Raw genomic sequence first — 25,520 nt, forward strand, 5'->3', positions numbered from 1 at the left:
TTTTTCAACTTGAAAAATAAAACTTGTATCCTCGTTCTTTTTTCCTTTACCATCCCCTGCTTTGTAGGAGATGGCGCATTTGATCAAATATTTGGCAGAGATAGGTCTTAATACTAAACTACATAGTTTGTGGCACAAAGTTACCACGCAATATGATGTGGGACTGCAGAAAACAGCGGAAAAGTGTAAAGGTGAGGAAAATCACATCCATATCTGGACAAGCAGGCACAGGGCACCCATACTCAAGCAGAGAGGACCTCGTGTCTCACAACACATTGAAATTGTGAACTGCACATCTGTGAATAGCACACATGTAGGACTTCTTTCTTTTGCTGCTTCTTTAATGACTACATTTCCTCTGTGTCATCTTTCATCACACGAATCTCTGTTTTTTAGGGTCCTCCTGGCCCCCATGGAAATCCTGGTTGTCCTGGACTGCCTGGAATGAAGGTACATCTACATTTTAAATAGTAGTGACTACCATGACTTATTCTAGAAGATTATTCATGTTAGTCTATCTAATAAAAAAACATTAAAAGAGTAAGACTTTTTTATTTAATTCCTCTGCTCTGGGTGTCATGTTTCCATCCACCACATTGAACGTTGGCACTGTTGTTTCATTTTTATACAAGCTACACTTTTGGCACCAACAATTACATTATTAATAGCTAATAAACAATATTGGACTGAGATAGAAGGTTTTACAAAAAATGATATTTACAGCTATTGAAGTGTACCGTGCTATATTAGTCGGATGAGAAACTTGAGTGTTTTTGAGTATTTGGTGTGACCATCAGTTGGCCTTGCTAGCGCTGAATAAAGTATAATTATCCTTCGGCAAAACTGTAACGTGAACCCCTCAGGGATACAAGTACTTGCAGTCAGGCAGGATAGTATAATTAAACTGAAATGAAATGAATGGCAAAACTTTTTATGATGCATAAAACATTTCCTTCATTCTCCATATTCTAACTGAGGATATTTCTTTTTTTCCTAGTCATCCAATGCTTGTTTGGGATTTTACTTAGTTTGCATGTCTGAGGTCAAATCCTGTTGGCTCCTTCTACCACTTTGAAAAGCCATTTGTTTCCCTTCAAAAGAGAACAGCAGTTTTAAGTTTCTCTGTCTCAATCATTTGCATGTACTTGACAGCAGCCTGGTCTTCAGCTGATTTCAATTGTCAGCAAAGAGGGTTGCTTAGCTCCACAATATGTCAGGCTGCTATCATAAAAGGATCTCCTTGTTTGACTTTGTTGGAATAAAACGGAAATTGCCCATACTTCACGTCTGTACCTAATCCATTTGAATGCATTCAATTACAGCGTTTTCCAAAACTAATATCTTGGTTTGGCCTGCTATAACTGTGAGAAAAAAAATCCTATTATATTTTTGTTAGGTCTTATTTTGTAAATATGTGTTATCTGGAACAGAAAACCTGAGCTGGCTCATTTTGACTCATTTGCACATAACTGTCAAACAGCAGACTGTCTGATTTGGCCCCATTCGCTGCACTTAGAAAAACTGAGCCAGTCAAATGAAAGCACGCTATGCTGTTTTTTTGTTTGTTTGTATATTTAGATGTAATTATGATCAATTGAAGCAAAAATATTTTCACTTACTCGCTACTCTAAGTACCTGACTATTAGGCTTAAAAAATGAAAAGGAAGGAATAGAAAATGGATAAATCAGCAGAAGGTAAAAGTGCTTATTAAGGTCTTGAGCTTGCAGAAGTTATTAACTAATTCCACATCTTTAAACCCTTAAGATTAATCTAGATTAATCAAATAATCTAGTTCAAGGAGAGTGAAAAGACAGTGTTTGTATATGCGTGTTGCTCCCTGCACTATAAAGAAATCAGTCTGGAGAAACTGCAAGAGGTTATTCAGTGCCAAGTGGTAACTGACACAAACATGCAAGTTTAAATGGGCCGATATGCTGTGAAGGGGGGGAATTATCCAGTACAAAAAAATCTGTTCTTTTAAAACTATGCATGACTTTCCATCTATGCTCAAATGCTAATGTGCTGTTGCTATTTGCTATAAGAAGTTTACTTTCTTTGAAAACAGGCTTTGGTTGCAAGCTGCAATGTGTGTCATAAAACAGGATGATTTATTTCCACACTTGGAGTCAAATGTAATGTGTTACAGCATTTGCAATCACCTCTTTGATTATAGCCGTACCGTTTGGGTGCTTTATCACATCACCCGATTACCACTATGATAACCACTAACACAGGAAATGCTATACTGTGCTTCCACTTGGACATGGTTGCACAAATTACATGGCAGTTCTTTCACTATTAAAATTGAACACTGAATGCTGACCCAGACCGCACTGACAGGATTCCCACTGCCCGAAAAGGGAGAAGAATGTACAGAGTCACTCCCCATTGCTTCTCCCTAGCTTGGTGTAAACGGAGTCACAGGAGGGCATAAATGGACTGCACAGTTGCGTAAATACAACCACCAATACGTTTAATGAACTTGTTACTCTTTGATTATATAAGTCTAAAAATAAAATTCAAAGTTCTCTGCACCTTGTGAGGATCAGTGTTGAAATTTGTGCAATAAAAAGCTCTGGCAGACTAGAACATGTTGTACTCGTCATGAAAAATTAATGCTTTCTCTTTTTTATGTTCTAGGGACAAAAAGGAGATCCTGGACTGTCCCCTGGTCAACCCCCAAAAGGACAAAAAGTATACACATTATCACATTTCCTTCCTTAAATCTGTTGGAGTATCCGCAGACATAGGCATGTGAATATGTCGATAAACTGAATGTGTCCTCATTTGCCATTTTAGGGAGAACCTGGTGTCACGGGCCCCCCTGGGCTGCCTGGCCAAGACGGACGAAAGGTAAAACGGCTGCTTTGGCTCACAAACTAAAACTGTATGTATTTGTTTGTAAATCCGCCAGGAAGTAATTATTGCCATCACAGTTTGCTGATTCTCTTCCATATGTATGAAAGTTCATATTCTTGGTTTCTGTCCATTCTTTCTCCTTTCTGACAGTGTTTTCACACATAAATCAGACACATCAAGAATGAATGACTGACTCAGTCCTGTATAACGAGGATCCGTAAATCAAATGAACGCTCTTTAGCTCTCTTGCCTTTCAAATTGGAATCTGTCGGTCTGTGTGGGGCTTTCAGCCAAACATGAATGTTTGAGTTCTTGTTTGGAAAACAGCCTAACATAATGCAGAAGTCAAGGAGCACACCTGTGTTCTAGCTCCTCACTGGCTTGGAAAATGAAATATTTGAATACCAGGCCTGTTACTTCATATGTGTCGCAGGCCTAAAATATAATGAAGGCATCTGAGGGGAAAATAAAGATTGCCGGGTGAAAAGTTTTCCTCGGTTGTTATGTCATTCACTCTGGAGAGTAGTACTTCTAAAAAAGTAGGACAACTTATGAATGTGGGTTAGCGCTGTGATCTGGTCTTGTTCGCAATCAGCATTATTTAACGTTCTTTGGATACCACTGCGCTGGGTTATCCTGACAGAGAGTGACGGTTAGCAGAGTGTTTTCTCAGTGGCCTTGTGCATTTTATCTTTGGCCTTTTCCCAAGCCCCTCACAGTAATTGCACATCTCAAGTGGTCTGGCACTTGTCGGGATTTCTTACTATGCACAGTGTACAAATAAAATGGTAAATCTGATCGTACTTTTGCATAGAATTTGTTTTACAATAATAGTTTTACATAACTGCAGGATTGTTACATCCCATTATTGGTTGCTTGCCTTGATAGTCAAACTTAACAAAAGAGAAAGGTGGGGGAGGAGGACTGGGCGGTTGATCCAAATCAAAGAAATTAATAAAACAAAAAGAGGTCGATAGCTTCCAGGGCCTAACTAAAACAAACCTGCAAAACAAAAGGCCTACCTAGCTACTCGATAAAAGGTCAGTGAAAACATACAAAAGTGGCATCAACCGCATAACCTAGTGTGTCTAACAGTTTAAAAACTGCAGCCAGAGTATAGGGTACCCCAGCTTACCTGTCCAGCCTCCCACCACACACAATACAAAGAAGCCTTCACACAAATGTTTGCTATAAAGCAGAAGCCAGCAGCCACCAGCTGGCAAGGGAGCCGCTCATTTGTAGTGATCCTCGGAGAGTGATTGGCCCACTGTGCCCAGACCAGCCAATAGACACATGCCAATCAACTTTGAACCGGCCAATAGGTGGAGGCTTGACACCTGAAAGATAAAAAGAACACAAAAGCAAAGCCACATCTCTTGGCACGTAACAAGCACTTTTTAATCAGTGATAAAATTCCAAAAGTAGGAATGAAGCCTGTCTACGCGACTTCTAGCTAAGTCTTTTCATTGAGTTTCTTAATATTAAGAAAAACGTAGAATGTCACTAGCCTCGCCCTTTAATGGTTAAAGAGCCTGAACTCTTTGGTAATGTGTCAATGACAAATGTTAATTAGGTTTGGAGGTTGTCCTTGCCAGGGTCTCACCTAATTCTTCATTCCTAACAACAGTTAGAAAAATGTTTACTTGCCTTCTGCAGCTATGGCTCATTCCAGTAAACAGCAGACCTCACAGACACTTCTTCCCCCTAATTTCCAAGGCTTCCTCCAGATTCAGTAAGAATAAATCTCAGAAGCTGCCCAGAAACACTGTAGGACCCACAGACTGATATCCAGATGTATTATATTCATATGGAGTTTTTCAAGGAGGCGACCTGCACTGCCTCCTTAGCAGCAGGGAATCTAAATAAAGAATTGAATTAATATGGTGTTGAAATAGTTTGAAGTGTTTACAGGTTACACACTGCTTTCAGTCTAGATAAAATGAGACAGAAGAAAGGAAACTTGGCAGAGAGCGTTAGAGATGAGTTACCCGATGTGCTGCTGCAGCAGTAAACAAAGTCATAAAAGCTTATGGAAGAAAATCCACAGACAAAGCTTCTTTTAAATTGCACTTGACAGTATATGATCACACTGCTCCTCTTGTGGGCAGCTCTCAAATTTATACTCTGGTGAAGATAGAAAGAAGTAAAAGCTACATCGGTACAGTAAAAGGTCAGAGAAAGGTCAGGAATCGGATGCCTGAAGAATGCTAATTAAAAATGGCTGTTACACAATCTGAGAAACCCCTTGTAAGCAACTTTTGTTCTCATTGAGACGCATGCACATACACACAGCCGTGTTCTCACTTGGGACCCAATAATATGAGTGCAATAACGCTTTGGCGGGAGCGCCAGCAGTTTGTTATGCAATCAGACAGGGCTGACTGTGAAAAACCATCTGGTGTGCTCAGTTTCCCTCAATTCAGTTTAGTAGTGGGGAAGGCTCCAACTGGAAAAAAAGGAAGGCCTCTCCTCGTCTTCTGAGTCATGGAACATGGAGTCATGGGAAAAGCTGATATTCTTTCAGCTGAGTTATGGTAATTGTGGATCTTTGGTAGGCTGAAAGCAGCATCCTTGCGGAGGTTAAATAGCTGTAACAGATCCTCTGTTCTTGTTCTGGTTATAAGGTCAGGTGAGATTCCGGTAACACAAGTTCACGTTAAACTTAAAAGGCCCGTGTCTGTGCAAGAAACTGCTGACAGCCCTAAAAAGTATTAAAATGCAGTTTGTATCCAGCTAATAAAAACAAAGAAATCAGCTTGGCTCCCCTGAAAGCCACGAGACACCTCATTGCTTGCAGCTGTTCTTGACTTAGACTTTTTTTTTAATTCTACTAAGTAATGCAAAACTCCCTATAGTGCACTTTTGTATTACAATTACGCTGAAATTCCATCACCTGCCTTTGATGAACCTCGAGGGTTGTTCCATTGTCTGTCTAACCAGCCTGTAAAGCTATGACCTGTCATGGACGGTTTTCGCTGAGTTTTCTGCTCAGTCCCTTGGCTTTCTGCCAGAAACAGCCTTTCTCGCTGTGGGAAATGTGTAAAGATGTAATGGGAAGGTTGCCTGGGAGTCAATCAGTGGTCTGCGCTGTAAAATAAGAAGAGACTCGTGCATGTGTGTGTCAAACCAAAACTCTGCAAAGAGTACTACCGATTCTGAACCTGTGTTCCATTTACACAGCTAGCTCTGATGATGGCACACTGCAACAACACTCAAACTTTTTATTAGGTGTGCACTCCTCCACATTTTTTCCTTCCTGCTCTGCAGCTCCGTATAAAAATATTCTCTTACCTTTATTTGCTGATTTGTCCAAGAAAGAAGCCCAAGGCTTGCCAGGTGGGATTAGGTTTTTTGTTATAATAAAATTAAAAATCTATGGAAAGAACAATGTATTTTTTGTCTGCCAAGTACAATCTGTTACTTATTCTTCACGCAGCGGAGACGGTGCTGCTGCTTCGCTTCGCCTGTTCGCTGTAGGGTTGATCTGGTGTGAGTTACGCTAATTAAAACTGTTTGCTCTTCATGAACAAGAAGAACTAATGAAGATAATGATACCTTGCCATCTTTTTTTCTCGCACAATGGATTCTGCCATTTTGTGTCACACAATGGATTTACAGAGCCGTGAAAGCGGTCCAATTTTTGTTTAGCCCACATACGACACGCATGCACAGATTTCTTTTCCCTATTTTTACTGTACTCGGCTGTATTGGCTGTGCTGGAAAGCCCAGACACATTCTTTTGTTCTTTTGTGGCTGCATTGCTTTGGCTCCAGCAGGAGACTCATCTACCCTCGAAAATCCTATCAATTATTTCCATCTCTCAGCACTGTGTGGCTTGTCTGCAGATAAATAGACAAATAATCAGGAGTTTCACAAAACGTGAATATAACAGTGTCTGAGAGAATTACTGTGGCCGATCGGCTGACATCTGGCTTTGATCTGTGCAGAAAATATGAATCTCAGAAAGACAGTTGTCCTTGAAAGCGTGCTTATTTCTTTGTGAGGACCTTTTGAACTAAGACACAATCACAGAGTGTTGGTAAAAGTCAGCTCATGAATGTTCATGAACCAAACTTCAATGAATGCATTACTTTGTCTGCTTGTTTAAAGGATGAGTTCTTACGTCACAATGACATAATAAACTTTAGTTTTGTTTAATTGGTTCGTGGGATAGCTCACATTTCTAAGATGTTGCACAAGGCTTTTCTTATTTTTTTTTTCATTTTTTATCAGTTCAAGATGTCAACCTGCCAGCCAGATTTTACTTATCGGCTCTGTGGCTGTCAGTCTCAATCTTTCTTAGACTTTCAACCCAGACTCATGCTGTCCATTAATACTTACTATCTTTGGACAGCCAATCATTACGGAAAAAAAAACAGCCAACCAAACAAATAATTTAAAAAAAATCGCACTTTACTTTAAATTCTAACGAAGACTCTTTTTCCAAAAACACAGAAGACAGCAGAAAACAGAATGTCAGCACAAAAAAGTCAAATTACAACTTTAAAATGTGCCCAGCTGCATTATTTTTTTATCAAGTGGCATTTTCCTTCACCGAGCCAGCATGAACTAAGTGAAGAAACCTTTAAAGTTGACCCTTTACATCGATACTACCATATACCTCAGAGGATGTTTGTGTAGGGAGAATTTTGATGTCCCTTTTTACACTCTGGTGTTTGGTTCGGGAGTGCTTTGCATTGATCTCTTGATGTCGACTTTATTTACTGTACACACAGTTACTAATTTTTTCAGCCTCTGTCTGACTGTGGTTTATTTGTGCTGCTGCTGTCAGGCCAAAACAGCTTGTGGCTAATGACTTTACACTTCAGATAATAAACTTTTTCTCCCCCCAGAGATGACTTCATGTCTTTATTTATTGCCACAGATCTTGATTGTGAAAAGATTAATACATTTTGTAGCCAGCTGGCAAGCTCATTTGAGATCACAGGGCATGAAGGTGACCATTAATTACCCTTTTGGGTTTTACGCATTACTGCCTAATTGGTTTATTGGTTTAATTAATGCAAGATGATACTGAATTGTTTTGTCAGGGTGCGGCGGTGGCAATGATTAGACTAACCCAAAGCCAAGTAGCTGTGCCACAACAATAAATAAAATGTCATTGTTCTTGTGTAGAAATGGTAAAGAAATGCCTTATTCAGGGTTCACCGGGCAGTACCACTGATAAGTGGTTTATTAGTTTCACATTTATTACGTTTGCTTGTGCTGTGGAGCCTTTTAAGCTAAGCCTTCCAGGTTTTTATGAAGTCATTTTATTGAACTTTTTTATAGGAAAACAAAGTCAAATTTTCTCTAAGGCAGCTGGAAACTACTAGCATAATTTAAACCCCTGCAATGTTAACTGAGGCACTCTTGAACGCAAGGTGATAAAAAGAAAAGAAAAAATTAATTGAATTTGACAAGTGACCATTTAACTTTTTTCCCTTCCAAGATAAACAGTCTTTTTGCTCCAAGGCACTTAACACTGAACTTCCTTGTGGAATTGTGACTGGAATATTATATGGCACAATCATTTTACTTAGTATTAATTATTAGTATTAACTTTTAACTTGTTGCTTTTTTTGTGTTTTTTTGTCAACAGGGACAAAAAGGATATCCTGGTCCTGCTGGTCTCCCGGGTGAACCTGTGAGTATTTTTTACAGGAGCATGGTAACAGTTTAATGTCATGTACTGAGAAAAGGTTCGGTTTTCTTAGCCGTCACACATTGTTTACAGGAAGGAGCCCGTTTGATCCGTCAGAATGAAACAGGCGCCTGGTTTGATCATAGTGTCAATATCCAAATAAAGGAGATGGTGTCTGTTATTGTGATGTGAAAAAAGAAAGATTTTCACAGGACAGCATAGCATCCTGTGAAAAACTAAATACAAACCACGACCCAGTAGCTTGTAGAAGCACCTTTAGCTGCAATATTTTGAAGCAATGATCTTCTATATCACTTAATCAGTCACTTATTTTCTTGTGGAGGAATTTTGGCCAAGCTTGGCTGTCAGATAGCTGTCTCAGTTTTGACTCATGAATGTTTTGGTATACAGAGGAGTTCATAGTTGACTTAAACCCTGCAAAGCGCCCAGGTCCTGTGGCTGTAAAACAGAACCAAACCATTACTCCTCCTCCACTATGTTTGACAGCTGGGGTGAGGCATTTGTGCTGATTTACTGTGTTTGATTTTCACCATATATGACGTTCTGCATTGACACATCTCCACTTTGGTTTCATCTGCCTAAAAGTCTTTGTTCTAGACGTCTTGATTTAGATTTGACATTGCATTTTTGTGATCATTTCTGCTTTTATAAAAAACATGCTTTTATTAAAATATGTAATTTTCTAGTAGGGATGTACTGTACTTTTTTTTTTTTTAAAGAGGTCCATAGAGCCTGTTAAAGGGAGACACAGAGGCTTAACCTATTAACTTAGTACTGGTTTAAATTCAAAGTCAATTTTTTCAAATATTGATTTTAGTTAAACTGATATATAAAATTTTTTCAGAGCCTAGTCCATTTACTTTTATACTTGTGACATTTATCATAGCATTTCTATAATATATTTTTTGTCATGTATAATATAAAAAAATGTTTCTGTCTGATGGCTGCAGCGTGTGTTAGCTGTTTGTTACAGTATGTTTACTTACCAAGTAAAAGAGCCAAGAGTCTACAGAGACAGTTCCCACAACGCTTAAGCATTTCTTTCCATTTATAGTAACAAAACAGGAGAAAGGGAGAGTGATAGAGGAAAAATACTAGTAAAAGAGGCACACACGGGTTCATTAAAAAAAAAAAAAAATAGCAGTGATTATGTCTTTACACATGGTGACTAGAGACGTTAGATATTAGTCATTTGGGAATCTTGGCGGGAAAATAGTGGGCGTTTTTTGGCAGAGGTGCAAGTAGGCTAAATAGTTTGAAGACTCTAGATCATTCCCCTCCCTAGTCCTTTCCCATCTTCATGAATCTAAAACCTGTGAAATATCTCTTAGAAGACTGCATCGTGTCACAATAAAGGAGAAAATAAAGTTCATTTTTTTCAAGCACTTTTTTCAGATAATGTAAACTGTGTCAAACGTTAAGCTGATAGTGAAATAGTTAACTATATATTTTTCTTAAAACACTTATAAATGATATGTTTTCATAAATGCAACACGTGAATGTGTTTACATGCATATTTTTATTAGCTAGAAATTTTCACCAACTGCTTATTGACTTATTACTTCCACCTGGAGGTTAACTAAGTGTGGACAATGGGAAGAGTGAGGATTGTAAGAACTAAATATTTTTTTATGTATTGCCCTCTGGAGTTAAGAATGTGTGTAACATCACTTCTATGGCTGTGTACATGTGCTGTGTGTGTGTGTGTGTGGGTGCAATATTTGTAAATAAATTGTAATTAAATATGCCATTTGATAAAGCTTAGTAATTGTGGAAAAATGTCTTGCTCTTCCTTAGCTCAACACTTATTATTTTATCTTAACCCTGTGTTGTGCAATATTTCTTACTTACCAATGGTGTCTGCTTTATTTTGCACCTGTACAGTCTAATGCAAACCAATTAACGGTTATGCTTTAAAGGGCACCTTTTGAATCTCTGTAATGCACTTTTTGCAGTTTCTGCCATCGAGGAGTTAATTATAGCTTTAGCTCTGATGTTCTGGTTAGTGGTGGCATTTTACTGGACTGCAGTATATTCTAGAGTGTGTGTAATATTAAGGGGGCTTCTACAATGACTGCTGTTTCTCTGATTATGGTTTTTAATGACATTATCCTTCTAGCCTGTCTTAACATATTAATCCAGTTTTCCCAGGAATCTGAAAATGCAGAAACCTCAGTTTTAAATGAATATGGTTAGCTTTAGGAATAGTGTATGAAGGGCCTGTAATTTGCATTCCTTCATTAAGTAATTTAGTAATTTTCTTTTCCCATATTTACAGAATTAAATGTTACTCTCTGATTGATGCATTTCATTTGGTCTCACCACAATGAAGGGATGACGCATGCATTATACAGTGTGTCGATAAGGATAAACATACCAATGCAGAGCTGTGCTCACAGTAGTCTTAACAGCATGCAAGCTTGACCACATTATAAAAGCACTTACTGTTGGATTAATTGAGTGGTTAGAGTGGCAATGTCTGTAGTGGCGCCTCTTTCCTTAGGCAACTCGACTAAACAATAGGACTCTATTGAAAAGCTTGGAAGTTTTGAATTCCTCTATAGGACCAACTGGCTGTTGTTTATTACGGCATAAATATGTCTGCTTACAGTTTTAATTACTCTGTTTCCTAAGTTTCTAGGACTGCAATCAGCGAGGCTGCAGCAGAAATCATTTGTGCACAAAAGAGGCCCTTATTCTAGGAATATTTCCTTTCCTCATCCTCTTTTCCTTCCTTTTCCTGCTTTTTAGTCTCTTGCATTCTTCTAGCACGTATTTCTCTACTGTCTCTGTCTCCACAGGGCGAGCGGGGAGATGATGGAAGCCCTGGGGCAAAAGGCTATCCTGGCAGGCAGGTGCAGTAAATCTAGAGTTGTGGCACTGGTTGAGCAGGGATACACACACACACACACACACACATATACATACACACATAGACACACAGACACGCGTGGAAATAAAACAATAAATGGAGTCCTGCACATCTTTTCTATTGTGAATTCAACTTTTTGAAAAATTTGGGATTTGGGACTTTTGAACAAATCAAATTTCATCTTGTAATTTTTACTTGCTGTCAGAATGATGAATATACTGAGAACTAAAGGGGAGCATTGAATTCTTATGTTTTCTTAAGCAAGGAAATAATTACATGTAATAATACTGGATGGTGGCAAAACTATAAAAAATCTCCGCAACCGGCGCCTCAACAAAAAAACCTAATTTGATAAATCAGAATGAAAAGTGTGTAGCTGCTGATTGAAAAGAAAAATTACCTGTGGTGGAATTTCAGCGATGGATGCCCCTGGTCTTGTGAGAAAATAAAATGTCAAAAGGGTTTCTATCGTAAGCGATACCCTGAAGAAAGAAAAGGTAATAAAAGTGTGACTAATGCCACATGTCCCCAGGTACACACACGCACACAATAAAAGCTTCTTCTGTCCTTTAAAACTCTGAGCGTTATCCCTTGCTTCACTTCTAGGAGTAGTCTAACTGAAGAAGTCAAAGCTGGGAAGTATTAGAGTTTCTCCACGTTAGAAATCTATTTTATCTCAGCTTTAAACTCCAAAAAACAACTGGTTGGCTATTCCCTCATTTACAACCCTTGAATGTTTAAGATAACTTAGTGTTCAGGCACAGGTCTCTGTGTTTGCCTCTGTGCTTTACTGCACTGACTATGCCAAAACTCTGATCCCCTATATGAACCTAGAGATGTGTGGTGGATTAGGTTTTAGCACCCCCTACCATCTGTAGGCTGGGAATCAGGAGGGCTATATGTTTATGTCAAGACTTTGCAATTTGCTGTTGGGAGCTCTCCTGAGCAGAAAGTTGATCTTTATAGTTGCAGAGTCATGTTCTGTGCCGGTGCATTAGATGACAGTGTTTCTGGGAAACAGATGTGAATGCTGCTGAAGCATTAACGCTGCAAATGTCAGGGTTTATGCTAAACAGAATTTTAAAGAGGATACAAAATTCAATATCCAAAAGGTGGATGCTAATTGTTAAGTAGACTAGTCAGCCGATTTAAATATATAAATGTACTTGTATGGCATCTCAGATGAATGCAGCTGTTTGTAACTACTGAAATATGTTTTTTTTTATCTATTACAATTAGGGCTTTCCTGGGCCTGCAGGAAAAATGGGGATAAAAGGGGTGAGGGTAAGTAGATGTTGCAGTTCTTCTTGGTGGTGGTGTTGGGATGTGTGTTTTTGTAAGACTCTCTATGGTACTTTGCAAGTCTTTTGCCATTTCTTCATGTTTCCTGTTTTTGTCATGCTCCCTCATGTAGCAGCTACTGATGGCCACAGGGGAGAGCTGCATGTTTCTTCTCTGTTGGACCTTCGCTTTCCTTAAATGAGCTGTGAAAATCATGCTAATTTAATTACCTAACCAGTGTGGTTATATAAAACAGCCAGTGTCATAAACACCGCTCATCTTTCCCCGTTAACGTGACGATAATGATAACAGATGGTTTTCTTCATATATTTAAAGTATGTTAGAGTCAATACAGTTTTTAGTAATGCTAGCCAGAGATCATAAAACTTTATAGCTGTGCTGCATAATGCATCCAGATGTAAGCTTCTCATTTCATGTCATTGTTATTTCTAATTTTCCACTGAGCAGGTTTGGCACGAAGATCTCCAGAGATCCCTGATGTGAGGGTATGTGCCCTTGGACTACATCGTGGAAGCCAGCACCATGCAGTCCATGGGCATATACACTTGCTTCAAGGTTTGGCTCTTCGAGACCACTCAACTGTAACAAAAACCTTGCAGAGCACTGTTGCAGATGGACCCATCACAGCTGAAGGCTTTATAAAGATTTTTAGACACGTGTTAGTGTTATTGACAGTCCTACACAATGCCCAGCATCTTTGCTCAGTCTCATTATGTCCCCTTATCCACCTTTTGCTTTTCCATCTATCTTCGCCTTATCTGTTCCTTTACTCCATCTTTTATTTATCTCTCCAGGGTCACATTGGCATCCCTGGGCTTTTTGGCTTTCCTGGTCCTGATGGCGAGAGAGTGAGTATTAGTGGCTTTGAGAGAGAATACCCACTGGGCTGCATTATGTCCCAAAAATGATGAAATGGAAATGAGACCCAGATTAGATTTACTTGAATAAAACAAGGGCATTAGATCAAAACACTAAGACCACACTAGGCAAACCTATCCATTACTCTTGAGTAAAAACAATGAATGCACAATTTTGTATCCAATAAGTTGAGCTTCAAATGTCTTATCTGATGAAATAACCTCACCTCAAGATCCATTTTATAGCTCTTCTGTTTATCAGAAGTTCAGATTTCAACTTTCTCCTGAACACTTCTGAGGATCATGATGTAATAATATAGAAAACTACAGAACAGCTGTTAAATGGACCCTTTGAGATTGTTTTGTCATCTGCTGATACCAAGCTGAAGGATGGAATTTGAATATTTTATCCCCTCCCCCCCACAGTTGGTAAAATTTCAAGAGCAGAAATGGTGTTCTCTGCTTTCAGTCAATAATTTTGTTCTTGTGAGGAGCATCAAAACTACACACCGCCCGATAGATTGAGTCTTATCGCTGAATGTTGTCCAGGTTTTGAAATGATGTACTCTTCTTCTTATCCATTTCTTTCCTGTTCCTAGGGAATTCCTGGTGTTCATGGGAAGAAGGGCAAGATGGGTAGGCCGGTAAAGTTTTCTCTCAACATACTTCTCAGTTATTAATGTAGCCTTATGGCAATGAGAGTGTTTGTGATCTATGGGACCTTACTGCAGTGCAGAGCTACTATAAAGCCCATTAAATGACCATTACTGTGACAGAGACTTCAGTTCAGTGTGAAACCCCTCCTGGCCTTACTCGTAAATACATATATGAGGCAAAAAAGCTCAGCCTACTATAGTCTAAGAGGAAGCATAGATTCCTTTAGTACATATCAGAAGATTATAATCATATTCCCACTAAGCTTATTGCTAGTTTAATGTTAAAAAATGCTATCTGTCTATAAATCTCATGATCAGTGCAATTAATTTTCTCTGACTGAAGTTGATTAGGAAACTTTCTGTGTTAAACAGTGTGCTTATTACTGTTCTTGTATTGCGTTAGACTGATAGCCTAATATAATGTGTCAGTTGTGGGTTTGGCCCTCTGGAAGCTCTACCCACAGACAAGAGAGGTCTATTGTCATTGGCGCCTGGAAGCAAATTTCCCGTCCTTCCAAGCTTACATGGAAAATACTAATACTGCACATAACCACTTGTATGAATCACATATTTTTCCCAGGCTTAGTCCGGTTGAACATGATTTTTCAGTCTTATTATGCTGCAATGGTCAGCGACACATGCCAAGGCCTAAGAGTAAGCCCTTCATTGCCAAGTCATGAGCAAGCCATTTCTCTTCCTCTGTGGTGAAAAGTGAGGTCAGTTTGTGTAAGAAGTTGTTTTTTTTTTCCATCCTGACTCAGCAGCAGTGCAAGAGAACCAGACAAGCAAAAGAGCTGTCACATTCTATCAAATGGGAATATGTGTGATGAAAATTGTCTTTTTGAATTCAGATTTTGAATGACATCAAACTGCTCCCATTTTCTTGTGTCACCCATACAGATAGAATGACTGGCTAGAATTTGCACATAGCTTTGAGAAGAGACTTTTATTTGGACAGATCCTATAATTAAATCCTCACTGAGATTTACTGTCGGCACGAGAAAAAAAGAGTTGCATGTGTTTCTGATCAAAACTGAGAGAGTTATTGACAGTTTGGGAGCAGCAAACTTTTCCATGTTTCTTGTTTTTGCACCAATTACTGTTTATTTCTTGATCCACTTTTGCCTAACTTTCTAAAAAAGGAATGATTGTTTGCCACACAAGCAGCCCTATCTTTGCCATCTGTTTAAGACTCAAGCCCTTTTTGATCTTTCCCTCTGTTGACACGATAAAAGAGACCCCACCGCAGTTCTGCCATTTATCATTCCCCTAACCCTAACACTCACCTTCTATAGGCAAGTACTGAGGTGTAATGTGCAGTGGGTTGCATGTTGACCTTGGCATACTGACAAGCACACGATGAGCGTGTGGCCTCTTGGCTGCATCACTCCTCTTGTTCTGCCTCTATAATGGAATTACGAGCGCCAAGCAAAAAAAGAGCACAGTCAGCAATTCCTGGGCCAAGCAGCTTTATTCAGCCATTTAGGCGCGTCCTGGGGGTTTGGTTCGCGGGCTGCTGAGCAATCCCTGCCAGCGCGTGCACACACAGACACTCGTCGCTTGGAAACAGTCAGCCATGGAATTTCCTGCCGTTCTCTGGGGAATGAAAATGCTGGGAGCACATCTGATAACTTGGCCTTACTCTGCAAACTTCCGTTTTGGAAAAACACTTTGTTTATCCCCTGTGTTTGCTGTAATAACTTAACTGACATCCCGTGTGATATCTAAATGCATTCAACATCAAAATGGGCATTTTGAGAGAATGAATATAATAAAGACTCTCTCTCTCTATGGTTACATGACGATGCTGTCTCTTTGTGTGCTCAGGGCTTTCTTGGTGACGTTGGAGAGAGGGGACCACCTGGCCCTGATGGGAACCCAGTAAGTGAAAAGATGTGGATTCCTGCACGATTTACTCATGATTGGTGGAATCCATTTCCTCCCATTTGTCCCTGAAGTCCACAATGTTACACCTGACAGAGATTTAATCTGATTTCACATAACGATCACACTGCAGTGTCATTTAGAAGATTACATACAAAATGCTGTAGTGCAACAAACAGGTGCAATTCATACAAATTTTAATGTAGCACTTAAATTTATTTAGTCTACATCAAGTAACCTAGAGGGATATTTCTGAAAAAGTTTTTAACACAGTCAAAACTTAAAGCGGGAACATTTATACTTACTCAGGACTAACCACGAGTCAGATCTTGGCATTCTCCCTCACTCATCATTATCCATACTGATATGAGGGCACCATCAGCAGTTTCACTCGCCACTCATCTTTCTTTAGCTTGACCCTCACCACTTGTGATTGACTGGGTCAGTGTTAGATTGTGATTGGCTGACCTCTGAGAGTGTCCCCCTGGCTTCATTTCCTCTCTCTCCAGAGAGAAGAGGGGATGTTCCATTTGGCTAAATCTATCTCCTTTCATTCATAGAGAAAGAAAGGAAGCGACAGGAAGGCCATACTGGGCTGTGTGTCATCCATCTCTGTATTGGATGCGTGGCTTGGAGAGGATGTAGGCATAGCATGTGGCTGTGGGGTAGATCATTTGGGCAACAATCTGCTCTGTGTATCAAGTGCCAAGTCGCTTACTCAGTGCTAAACTGAGATAGAGTAGAGGAAAACATTTTCTCAGGATAAGGAAAATACTAATCAACAAAACAAATATAGAAACATGCCGCATTCAATCGCATCTCGTACTGACAGCTCTATGCTCTTGAGTGTGCATATGTTGTATCTCTTCTTTCTCTTGTTCTTTCTCCTCTCCATTCCTCCTAGGGTGAGCTGGGAGCTCCTGGCCCATGTGGAGTCCCCGGTCTTATTGTGAGTGTTGTGCAATCCTTGTAACTGATTTCATAAAGTTATATTTTGTGGTTTATGCACTTTGATTCCTTGTCTGTTGCTCTCTGCTTTTTCATTTTTCTTCCTTCTAAAATTAGTTCGAAACAACTTTTTTGTGGAGTATTATTTATTTTCTTTCTTTATGAGCATCTGCTATGAATTTAAAACAACACTTGTTTTGCTATTGACCAAAATGCCTCCAAAGGACATTGTTTTAAGGCTGTTGGTGTGATTGTTTGCAGGGAGACATGGGCCCTGTTGGCATTATGGGATTACCTGGACCACCAGGACTCAAGGTAAATGTTCCAGTTTCACTGTTTTGCCTCTGTCTGTTTTTGAGGATTTTTAACTATAAGTTGTATTGAATTTTGCATTTTGGTTGCATTTTGGTATTTTAGTGATTGGCCTTCAAAACTTCCTCCAGTAGAGGCTAAGCTTACATTGGTCAGACATGGTTAGTCTTGGGATTAATTATGCTACAGAATAGATGTTCCTCAAGCGGCAATCTCTGGGCTGAAAATGAAGCCAAGTGGAAGTGCCAAAAATCTCCATTTCTACTAACAGCCAAAAGGGAGTCAGTCCACAGAGATGTATGTAAATGATGGACTTAGCCACCATAACACCAGTTGGTTTTGGATTTTATTTTGAATCCTCAGTGTTAGTGTTTTGGTCATTACTGCTTTAGCTTTGTGGAGCCAAAACAACCCTGTTTAGTCAAGGGTATCTGGTTGTTTTAAGTTAGCTGACACTAGCAATCTAGGTTAGCAAGTTGCATGCATAAGCTCTACCAGTTCAAGACACAGACACCCATTAATACAGACTAATAAAATAGCAGACTTAGTGTTGGGGGAAGCCTCGAGTGACCATTAAAGGAACTGGTGGTCAATCCCGATACACTACCATATTAGAAAGGCAAACTAAACTGCATTGGAAAGCATACAGCCTCAAACCAAAACAGTTTTCCCTGTGTAGCTGTGTATGTGTCTGTTTGTTGCACTTGTGCCGTTTATGAATACAGCTTGCTAACTACGTTTGCTTGCTTTTACTTACTTAGCATTTTGCACTCTTAGCAAATGTGGTAACATTTAGCACCAAAAAATAACTTGGTGACTGTTGTTGAGGCTTCAGAGCACAGAGATCATGACTTATCTTTCAGGTCTGGCTGTGTCCATCTTTAATACACCCTTGTGAACAGGGAAACATGACAGCGCTTTTTTTCTTTGCTTCTAAGGGAGTACCTGGAAATACAGGGGAACAAGGACTGAAAGGTGATAAGGTGATCTGCATATGTCTTTCTCAAACTACTACCTTTCTCTACAAAAGAATGGTTAATGTGACAAATCACAAAATTGTATCTCTCTCCTGAGAAAGCTAACATTTAAGGCAAAGCTATAAAGCATGTGCTAATCATAGCTCCTTGTTGATAGAATTTTTCTCTTATTAGCATTCACACTATTTTTTTTATGTTTATTTCTGTTTCCAGGGGGATGTTGGCCTGCCAGGAGAGCCGGGAGAATGTGGATTCCAAGGGGACAAGGTAGGTGTATTTTTGTATGTGCTCAGGTGATGGCGCAGATCATCCATTATTAGATTATGGATTTAATGGCTGGCTTCTCGTAAATGCATCTGTTTGGGTCAGTGTCAGATTCCCCTCAGCAAGATGATTCACTCCAGATTGCTACCAATTAGACCAGCACAGAGTGTGTCATCTTTGCAACCATCTGTGTGTGCATGGATTAATGGGACTTGTTGTAAAGTCTCTTGTACTGCTCTCTTAAAGGGAAGTACAAACCATTTACTATAGCCGTGTACCAGGTTTAGGCACTAAAAGGTAAACAGTCTTTCACAAATGCCTCCAATGTTCCAAATAGGCTTTGCACAGTACTTTTTGTTTTGATGCATTTGATGCCCCTTTTTGTGTTGTTAACTGGCATTTATGTTACAGGGCAGCCGTGGCTCACGTGGGTTGCCCGGTCCTTGTGGAAAACCTGGACAACAGGTATTTTACCTTCCACCTGCTTACTGATTTACAACTATCCATTGTGGATAGTTTCATGCAGGAAAACTCCATTCAATATAGTTGAAACCTCATTTAGTTAACATCTAACTGGATTGCAGTAATGCCGCCCCCAGAGCCAGTGCAGTGAATTGGAATTTATTTGATTAGTGATGTTGCAGTGATCTCTAGACTGAACATTATAACTTTATTTAGAAATAACAGATATTTCTTTTCTCAAGCAAGAAAACATTTGCTTTGCCTGCTTTGCAATTAAATTATGATGTGAAGGCAGTTTCTCCTTTTTAAACTCCGGATGAGAATTTTTGTTCTGAAAGCATAGTGGTGCACACAAAGGATCCAGTGAGTCTTAAGATACTCTCAAGAAAAAAAGGCTGGTCTTCTTGAAGAAAGATGAGCGGAAATCTTCAAACGTATACAAAAGCAAACTTTATGACCTTATGTGTGTGTGAGAATTTTGGTCTAATCAGGCACATATAGCTCAACTCTTCAAAGAGTAGGGCACAGGCAAATTCCCAGTGTGAACGCTCTCCGAGCTTTGGCACTTATGCAATCTAAAAGTTTCCTTAATGTTTTCAGTGCTCTCTGATCTGATTTGAGGTTCTTGCATAGAAAACTAAGCCTCATGCTTGCTTGATCTGCTATGTGATTTATGCATCTTTCAGCAATGATAACAGCCATTCCAAGGAGCTAAACTCATTCTTCATATCAGGATCTTATCTGATTTTCCCTTGTTTGAGGGATTTGTTGTCTGGTGCAATGAAAATTAAATTTCCTTTATTCTGCATTGACGTAACCTTGAATTGCATAACATGTTTACAGGTGCTAAAGGGCAGGTTTATTATAATTGAAAAAAAATGAAGATGTATTGGATTGTTTCATTAAAATGCCACATTATGTTGGTTCCACAATCTAGTAAATCTGCAAATTTTAGCTTTGTTGTTGTTGTTTTTACATTTTTAATTCTAATCTTGGTGATAATTGTGTGACATTTTTAAGGGCAAACCCGGTGAGAAGGGCCCTGTTGGTTTACCTGGTCCTCCTGGCCTAGAGGTAGGGATTATAGATACATATAGATTATAGTCACATACAAACATTTTATCTAAATACAGGAATTTGAAATGGTCCTGAGCCAAACCTCATTTCTTTATATTTGCTAGGAAAAGGGGTGCAGTGATTTACCGAAACCTGCAAACATAGAAGTACACTCAAAAATGGTGTTGAAAGTCAATGTTTTGTATGACCACCTACTCTTTAACACAGCCTGAGCTCTCTTGGGCAAGCTTTCTTCTAAATCCTTTAAGTAGCCTTCGGGGATAGCTCTCCAGGCTTCTTGAAGGACATTCAAAGCTCTTCTTTGAATGTTGGCTGCCTTTTGTTCCATTCTCAAGTTTTCATCTAGTAGCTCTTTGGGAATCAACTTTTTGGCTTTTTTTTGTAGATTCAACTACAGAAACGGGTGTCAATTATGTATTTTTGCAACAGACTGCTGGCAACAAAGTGCCTGAAGATAAAATTTAGAATTGGTTCTTGCTAAGTTGCTAAACACAACAATGGTTCATCTCTTGAGTTAGGTGTTTCATAGGTCAGTGTTAAGTCACTTAACAAATAAAAACAGTCCTCTGAAAATGGTCAGGTATAAGAATTGGACTGAAAATGAGTAAAAAAGCAGCCAATGTCCACAGAAAACTCTCAAAAGTCTTCAGAAAGCCTGGCTAACTATTGATAAATGGACTGGTTCTTGTGGAGTGCTTTTCCACACAAGCACTCAAAGTGCTTTACACAATATGCTTCATTCACACACATTGATATAAGCTTTTTCTTTCTATGTATAAGTGCTTTCAATCTAACATTCACACTTGGAGAGAAACTTGGGGTTCAGGATCTTGCCCGAGGATATTTTAGCCTGCAGACAAGAGCAACCAGAGGTCAAACCACCTTCCAATTAGTAGATGACCTGCTCTACCTTCCGAGTTTTAGCTTTCTCATGACAACTCAGGAATTGCACAATGCTTCCTGGAAACAAAATCTGAAGAAATGAGGAGTTGCTCAAGACTTTTGCTCAGTGCTGTTTATCATTTTAATAGTTTAGAGTAGCACAAACCATTCTACCATATGGTGATATAACTGGGGTTCATTTCTTGTTATTTCTGCAGGGCTTTCCAGGTGACATTGGCCCACCAGGACAAAATGGCCCTGAAGGTCCCAAGGTTAGTAGAACCACATCAGCTCAATTAGAACCGCAGAAATTAAGTGAACCCTGAACCTCAGTGTCTCATTAATAGGGAAAACAAGGAACAAGAGGTTTGCCAGGTCCAAGTGGAACTTCAGGACTTCAGGTGTGGTTAAATTTAAAAGTTCATTTAAGCTGAAATAAATGTTTCTTTATGTAATGTTGACTTTTTTTTATTTGTTTTTTTTGGTCAGGGTGATGAGGGACCAGTTGGGCCAGCTGGACCCGCTGGACCCGAGGTGAGTACAATCTAAGACCAGACACAACAATAACAAAGTTGTCATTTAAAACCTCAACACTTACTACGCTCATGTGTCTCTGCCTAAATTAGCATTGGAGGAGTAACTTTGACCAATTATGGATAGTAAGTCCTTTGGCTGACTGATCTCCTATTGTTTTCCAGATGTTTTCAAAGACTTCCTATTGGACACTCTGTACTCATATTACCAGATTGGTCAGCAAATTGCTGCCCTTCCGTCTATCATAAAAAGAACGCGAAAGCAAACAGAGTGTTGTAAACAAAAGAAATTATTTAAAAAGTATCTAATGATTGAGTTATTTTTTAAGATGAATGCACAAGAAAGGGAACTTCTTGATCTAAATTCTGATAATTTATTAAATCTATTTAAGAGTGGAGTCAAACAAGTTCCCATTATTGTTTGTTTATCAATTGACTTCAACAGATGTAGATTTTTTATATCTGAATTGTGACCATTGTTGATAAAGATGCTATTCAAGCCAAATGTGACTTTATAAAAGACGAATAGGATGACTTTGAACTGCTCCACAGTATAAAAAAGTCCACAGTGACCGTCTCTGTCCAAAAATGTGTTTGTTTGGAGTCATCCCAGGCTAAACAATAGAGAAGCCTTTTCCAATAAAACAATCTATTTTTGCAGTGGTAGACTTCAGTCTGCCATCTCCCAAAAGTATAACCCACAAGTGAATATGAAAATACAAACACAAATGACCCAAAGAGTTTTGTGAGTAATAATAAGCCTTTGATGCTAGAAATACCTCTTTATTTTTTGAATCATTAGCTGTCTTAAAGGGGTGTCTTTGTTTTGGCATCAAATGTTGGTTTGTTTTGTGTCGCAGCCTCTTGAGGGAAGCAACACCTTTTTACTGGAGATACAGTTTATTGTTTGTTGTGTGGAGCTTCAGTACACTTCTCTCTGTCATTTCTGCTTTCTGTTCAGGGCAGGCCGGGGAGGCAGGGATTCCCTGGACTGACGGGCACAGATGGACTCAAGGTCAGACTTAATTGTCATACGTTCACAGACGAACCGCTGTCACCCGTAACTGAACAATCTCTCCCTGGTTTTCTTTTATGATAATGTATCATCTGAATATGTATAAATTAGATGTTAATTCCCTGCTACCACAGGGGAACTGGCCTCTAAGCACATTTCAACTGAATTGCACTAAAAACGAGGCATGAATAAGTTTGTGATATGCTAATTGGCTGCTTTGCTGTAGGGTGAGACCGGGATAACTGGCGAGGTCGGAAAGCTTGGCGAGAGGGTAAAGGCTTTTCTCCCTCTTTTTTGCTCGTTTCTGTTTGATGCTCACAGTGTGTGTCTGTTTTGTCAGTGCCCCAGAGCTGTGCAGCCTATTATGAGAATTACAAGTTCATAAGACTAAGAGAAATAAGACACAGTTAAGACAGCATGTTTTCTCTCCCTCAGGGACTGCCTGGTTTTATTGGGCCTGTCGGAGAGACGGGTATCGCGGGAGAAAAGGTTAGCGCGGTCTAAATGTGTCATTCTTTGCTACTGTCACAATTTTTAGTCTCGTTTTGACCTTTTGAAATCTTTTCTGTAGTGCTGTATGGAGTGTGCCAGCAAATGCACAAAAATATATTGAACACAATTTTTCAAATATGTTCTCATGCAAGTAAAATTGCTGTCTTGTGGTTGTACGCGTGCACCAGCCGATCACCAGTTATAGTTTGAGTAAGATTTGTAATATTTTTCATGTTTCTCTATAAATATGACCTAATTTATCATCAGATATTAACACAAGTCCCAAAAGTAGATGAATTCAACTGAGATAAACATATACAATTTAATTATTATCAATTTATTTTTTGATGGAAATGATCCAATCATACATTTGACTAGCCACATCTAATCAGTTCTCAGTGAGTCCAGCTGAACTTGGAATAAATAGTAATGAAATTCTAGATCACAGTAAGCTTTACCAAAATTTAATCTGCTCAATTGAATGATAGTTTTAAAGATGTTCCAGAAATATTGCACTCATAAGAACTGGATGTACAACCTAAAAAAGTGATCCCACCTGCAATGACCGTTGCCCACATGGAGACATTAAAATTTGCTGGAAGCTTCTTAAATGTGCATATTTGCTAACTTTCTCCATATAATGTAATTGTACATTTCTGATAAAACAAAAGCAACAATTTGAGAGCATTACTTTATTATGTTGTTACTGGGTGTAATTAAATGTTTTGACATATATTTGACTGTTGGATCAGTTGCAGTCCTACTTGTGTTTCCCTAATCATGGCTTTTGGTACTTCAGGGTGATCGAGGGAACACGGGCGTCCCTGGGCCACTAGGTGAACAGGGGCCGATGGTAAGGAGTAAGTCTGGACCCCATCTCTCATACCAGGGGGCATTCTGTTGTAAAGGGTTGGGGTGTGATAACAGATTTGATTTATCATGCAATAATTATCTAATAAATAGATAATATATGGCCACCAAGGTTTTGTCACATCTGAGGATTTATTTATGCTTTCTTTGAAAGATTGTATAGATATCATTCAAGTAATGTTGTTTCATCAGGGTCACCCTGGAATACCTGGTGAGATGGGGCCACCTGGACTGCAAGGGATTCCAGTAAGTTTACCATTATTACTATCTGTATCATAGCTGTACAGAAGGTAAACTGTCTTGGTGTGTGTGCATGTGTATGGTGTGGCTATACTAACCTATTGTGCCATCTACACTAACAGACCTTATCTAATCTTTAAAAACGGTGCCTGTATGCAGTCTCAGATTGCACTTCTCACCGCACCCAACTACACTGGTGCTGTTGCATTTCTCTTGCTTCTGTAGAGATACTTTCAATTTAGTTTTATTTATAAACTGAGATTTCCTAGAAGATGAAAAAACAAACCTTACAATATTAGAGAGAGAGAACTCCAACGATCAGGCGATCTTATATGAATAAGCGCCTGGCAACAGTGGGAAGGAAAAACTCCCGTACAACAGGAAGACATCTCTGGTAGAACCAGGCTCAGGGAGGTACAGTACTGTACTGCAACCATTTGGGGGGTAAGGAGAAAGTGAAGATCAAAATAGAGAGTTTAGGCCTAAACACAAATTACAGGAGAGAGCAGACAAAAGCTAGTTTCATGCAGCTGTGGCATGCAAATGCATCAAGAGTAAAAAGAGGGGAGTGGAGAAAAAAAATGCTCAGTGCATTATGGAAAGTCCCCCAACAGCCTGATCTGATAGCATCTTCACAAGATGGTTTAGAGTGACCTGATCTAGCACTAATTATAAGCTTTATTGAAAATAAAGTTCTTAAGCAGAATTTTAAATGTAGATTCCAAACTCGGAGCTGGTTCCACAGGAAAGAGGCCCAATAGCTGAAGACTCTGCCTCCTGTAGTGGCTACTTTCAGCTGCTGCCGTGTCACAAAGGGTTGCCACAGAAGGTATTTCCACATGTTTGATTTGGCAGTTTTACACCGGATGCCCTTCCCGATGCAACCCCAAAGGGCAGCTAAAGTTTCTGCCTCTTATTCTTTTTTTTGCATTATTTTTTTTTATAGAATGATTTTCAAAAAGACAAAATGCTGATGGACACTTTGGGACAAACTACAAAACAAGACGGCACAGAGTTGATACAGAGATTAGAAGAGATGTATGTGGCGTTGTGTGTGGTTAAGTGTGAGAATGTGCTTTTCGGTTTAGTTTGACATCAAAAAAAGTCACACAGTAATAGTTCAATATGATTATATGGTGTTGTGTTTTTTTAGCAGCCTTTGATGGTTGACAACATATCAAAAAAAGTGAGGTAGTTGCATCTAAGTCTCCACTTTCAAACTCAAAGAATATTTTTTCATACACATGCAGGGGCCTCCAGGTTCCCGGGGATCTGTTGGTATCAGAGGACCCAAAGGCAGGAGGGTAAGCAAATGGAAGCTATAGTAAACGATGATATCTCCATTATGTGAC

At 39.2% G+C, this 25,520-nt stretch overlaps 1 protein-coding gene across 1 annotated transcript in view; it reads left to right on the forward strand.

The window, feature by feature from the left end:
- Nucleotides 1-25,520, forward strand: part of col27a1b (collagen, type XXVII, alpha 1b) — a 65,323-nt gene that overhangs the window by 16,380 nt on the left and 23,423 nt on the right. The window contains exons 5-28 of the mRNA XM_084945936.1: nt 397-450; nt 2,642-2,695; nt 2,801-2,854; nt 8,463-8,507; nt 11,327-11,380; nt 12,637-12,681; nt 13,494-13,547; nt 14,156-14,200; nt 16,040-16,093; nt 17,001-17,045; nt 17,306-17,359; nt 18,295-18,339; nt 18,547-18,600; nt 19,009-19,062; nt 20,080-20,133; nt 21,237-21,290; nt 21,366-21,419; nt 21,508-21,552; nt 22,513-22,566; nt 22,793-22,837; nt 23,002-23,055; nt 23,858-23,911; nt 24,121-24,174; nt 25,419-25,472. Of these exons, the coding sequence (XP_084802062.1) occupies nt 397-450; nt 2,642-2,695; nt 2,801-2,854; nt 8,463-8,507; nt 11,327-11,380; nt 12,637-12,681; nt 13,494-13,547; nt 14,156-14,200; nt 16,040-16,093; nt 17,001-17,045; nt 17,306-17,359; nt 18,295-18,339; nt 18,547-18,600; nt 19,009-19,062; nt 20,080-20,133; nt 21,237-21,290; nt 21,366-21,419; nt 21,508-21,552; nt 22,513-22,566; nt 22,793-22,837; nt 23,002-23,055; nt 23,858-23,911; nt 24,121-24,174; nt 25,419-25,472 (1,233 nt within the window). The remainder of the gene's footprint in view (nt 1-396; nt 451-2,641; nt 2,696-2,800; nt 2,855-8,462; nt 8,508-11,326; nt 11,381-12,636; nt 12,682-13,493; nt 13,548-14,155; nt 14,201-16,039; nt 16,094-17,000; nt 17,046-17,305; nt 17,360-18,294; nt 18,340-18,546; nt 18,601-19,008; nt 19,063-20,079; nt 20,134-21,236; nt 21,291-21,365; nt 21,420-21,507; nt 21,553-22,512; nt 22,567-22,792; nt 22,838-23,001; nt 23,056-23,857; nt 23,912-24,120; nt 24,175-25,418; nt 25,473-25,520) is intronic.

This window comes from Perissodus microlepis, chromosome 12 (genome assembly GCF_051167445.1).
Source record: "Perissodus microlepis isolate ML-2025 ecotype Zambia chromosome 12, ASM5116744v1, whole genome shotgun sequence".
Taxonomy (NCBI): domain Eukaryota; kingdom Metazoa; phylum Chordata; class Actinopteri; order Cichliformes; family Cichlidae; genus Perissodus; species Perissodus microlepis.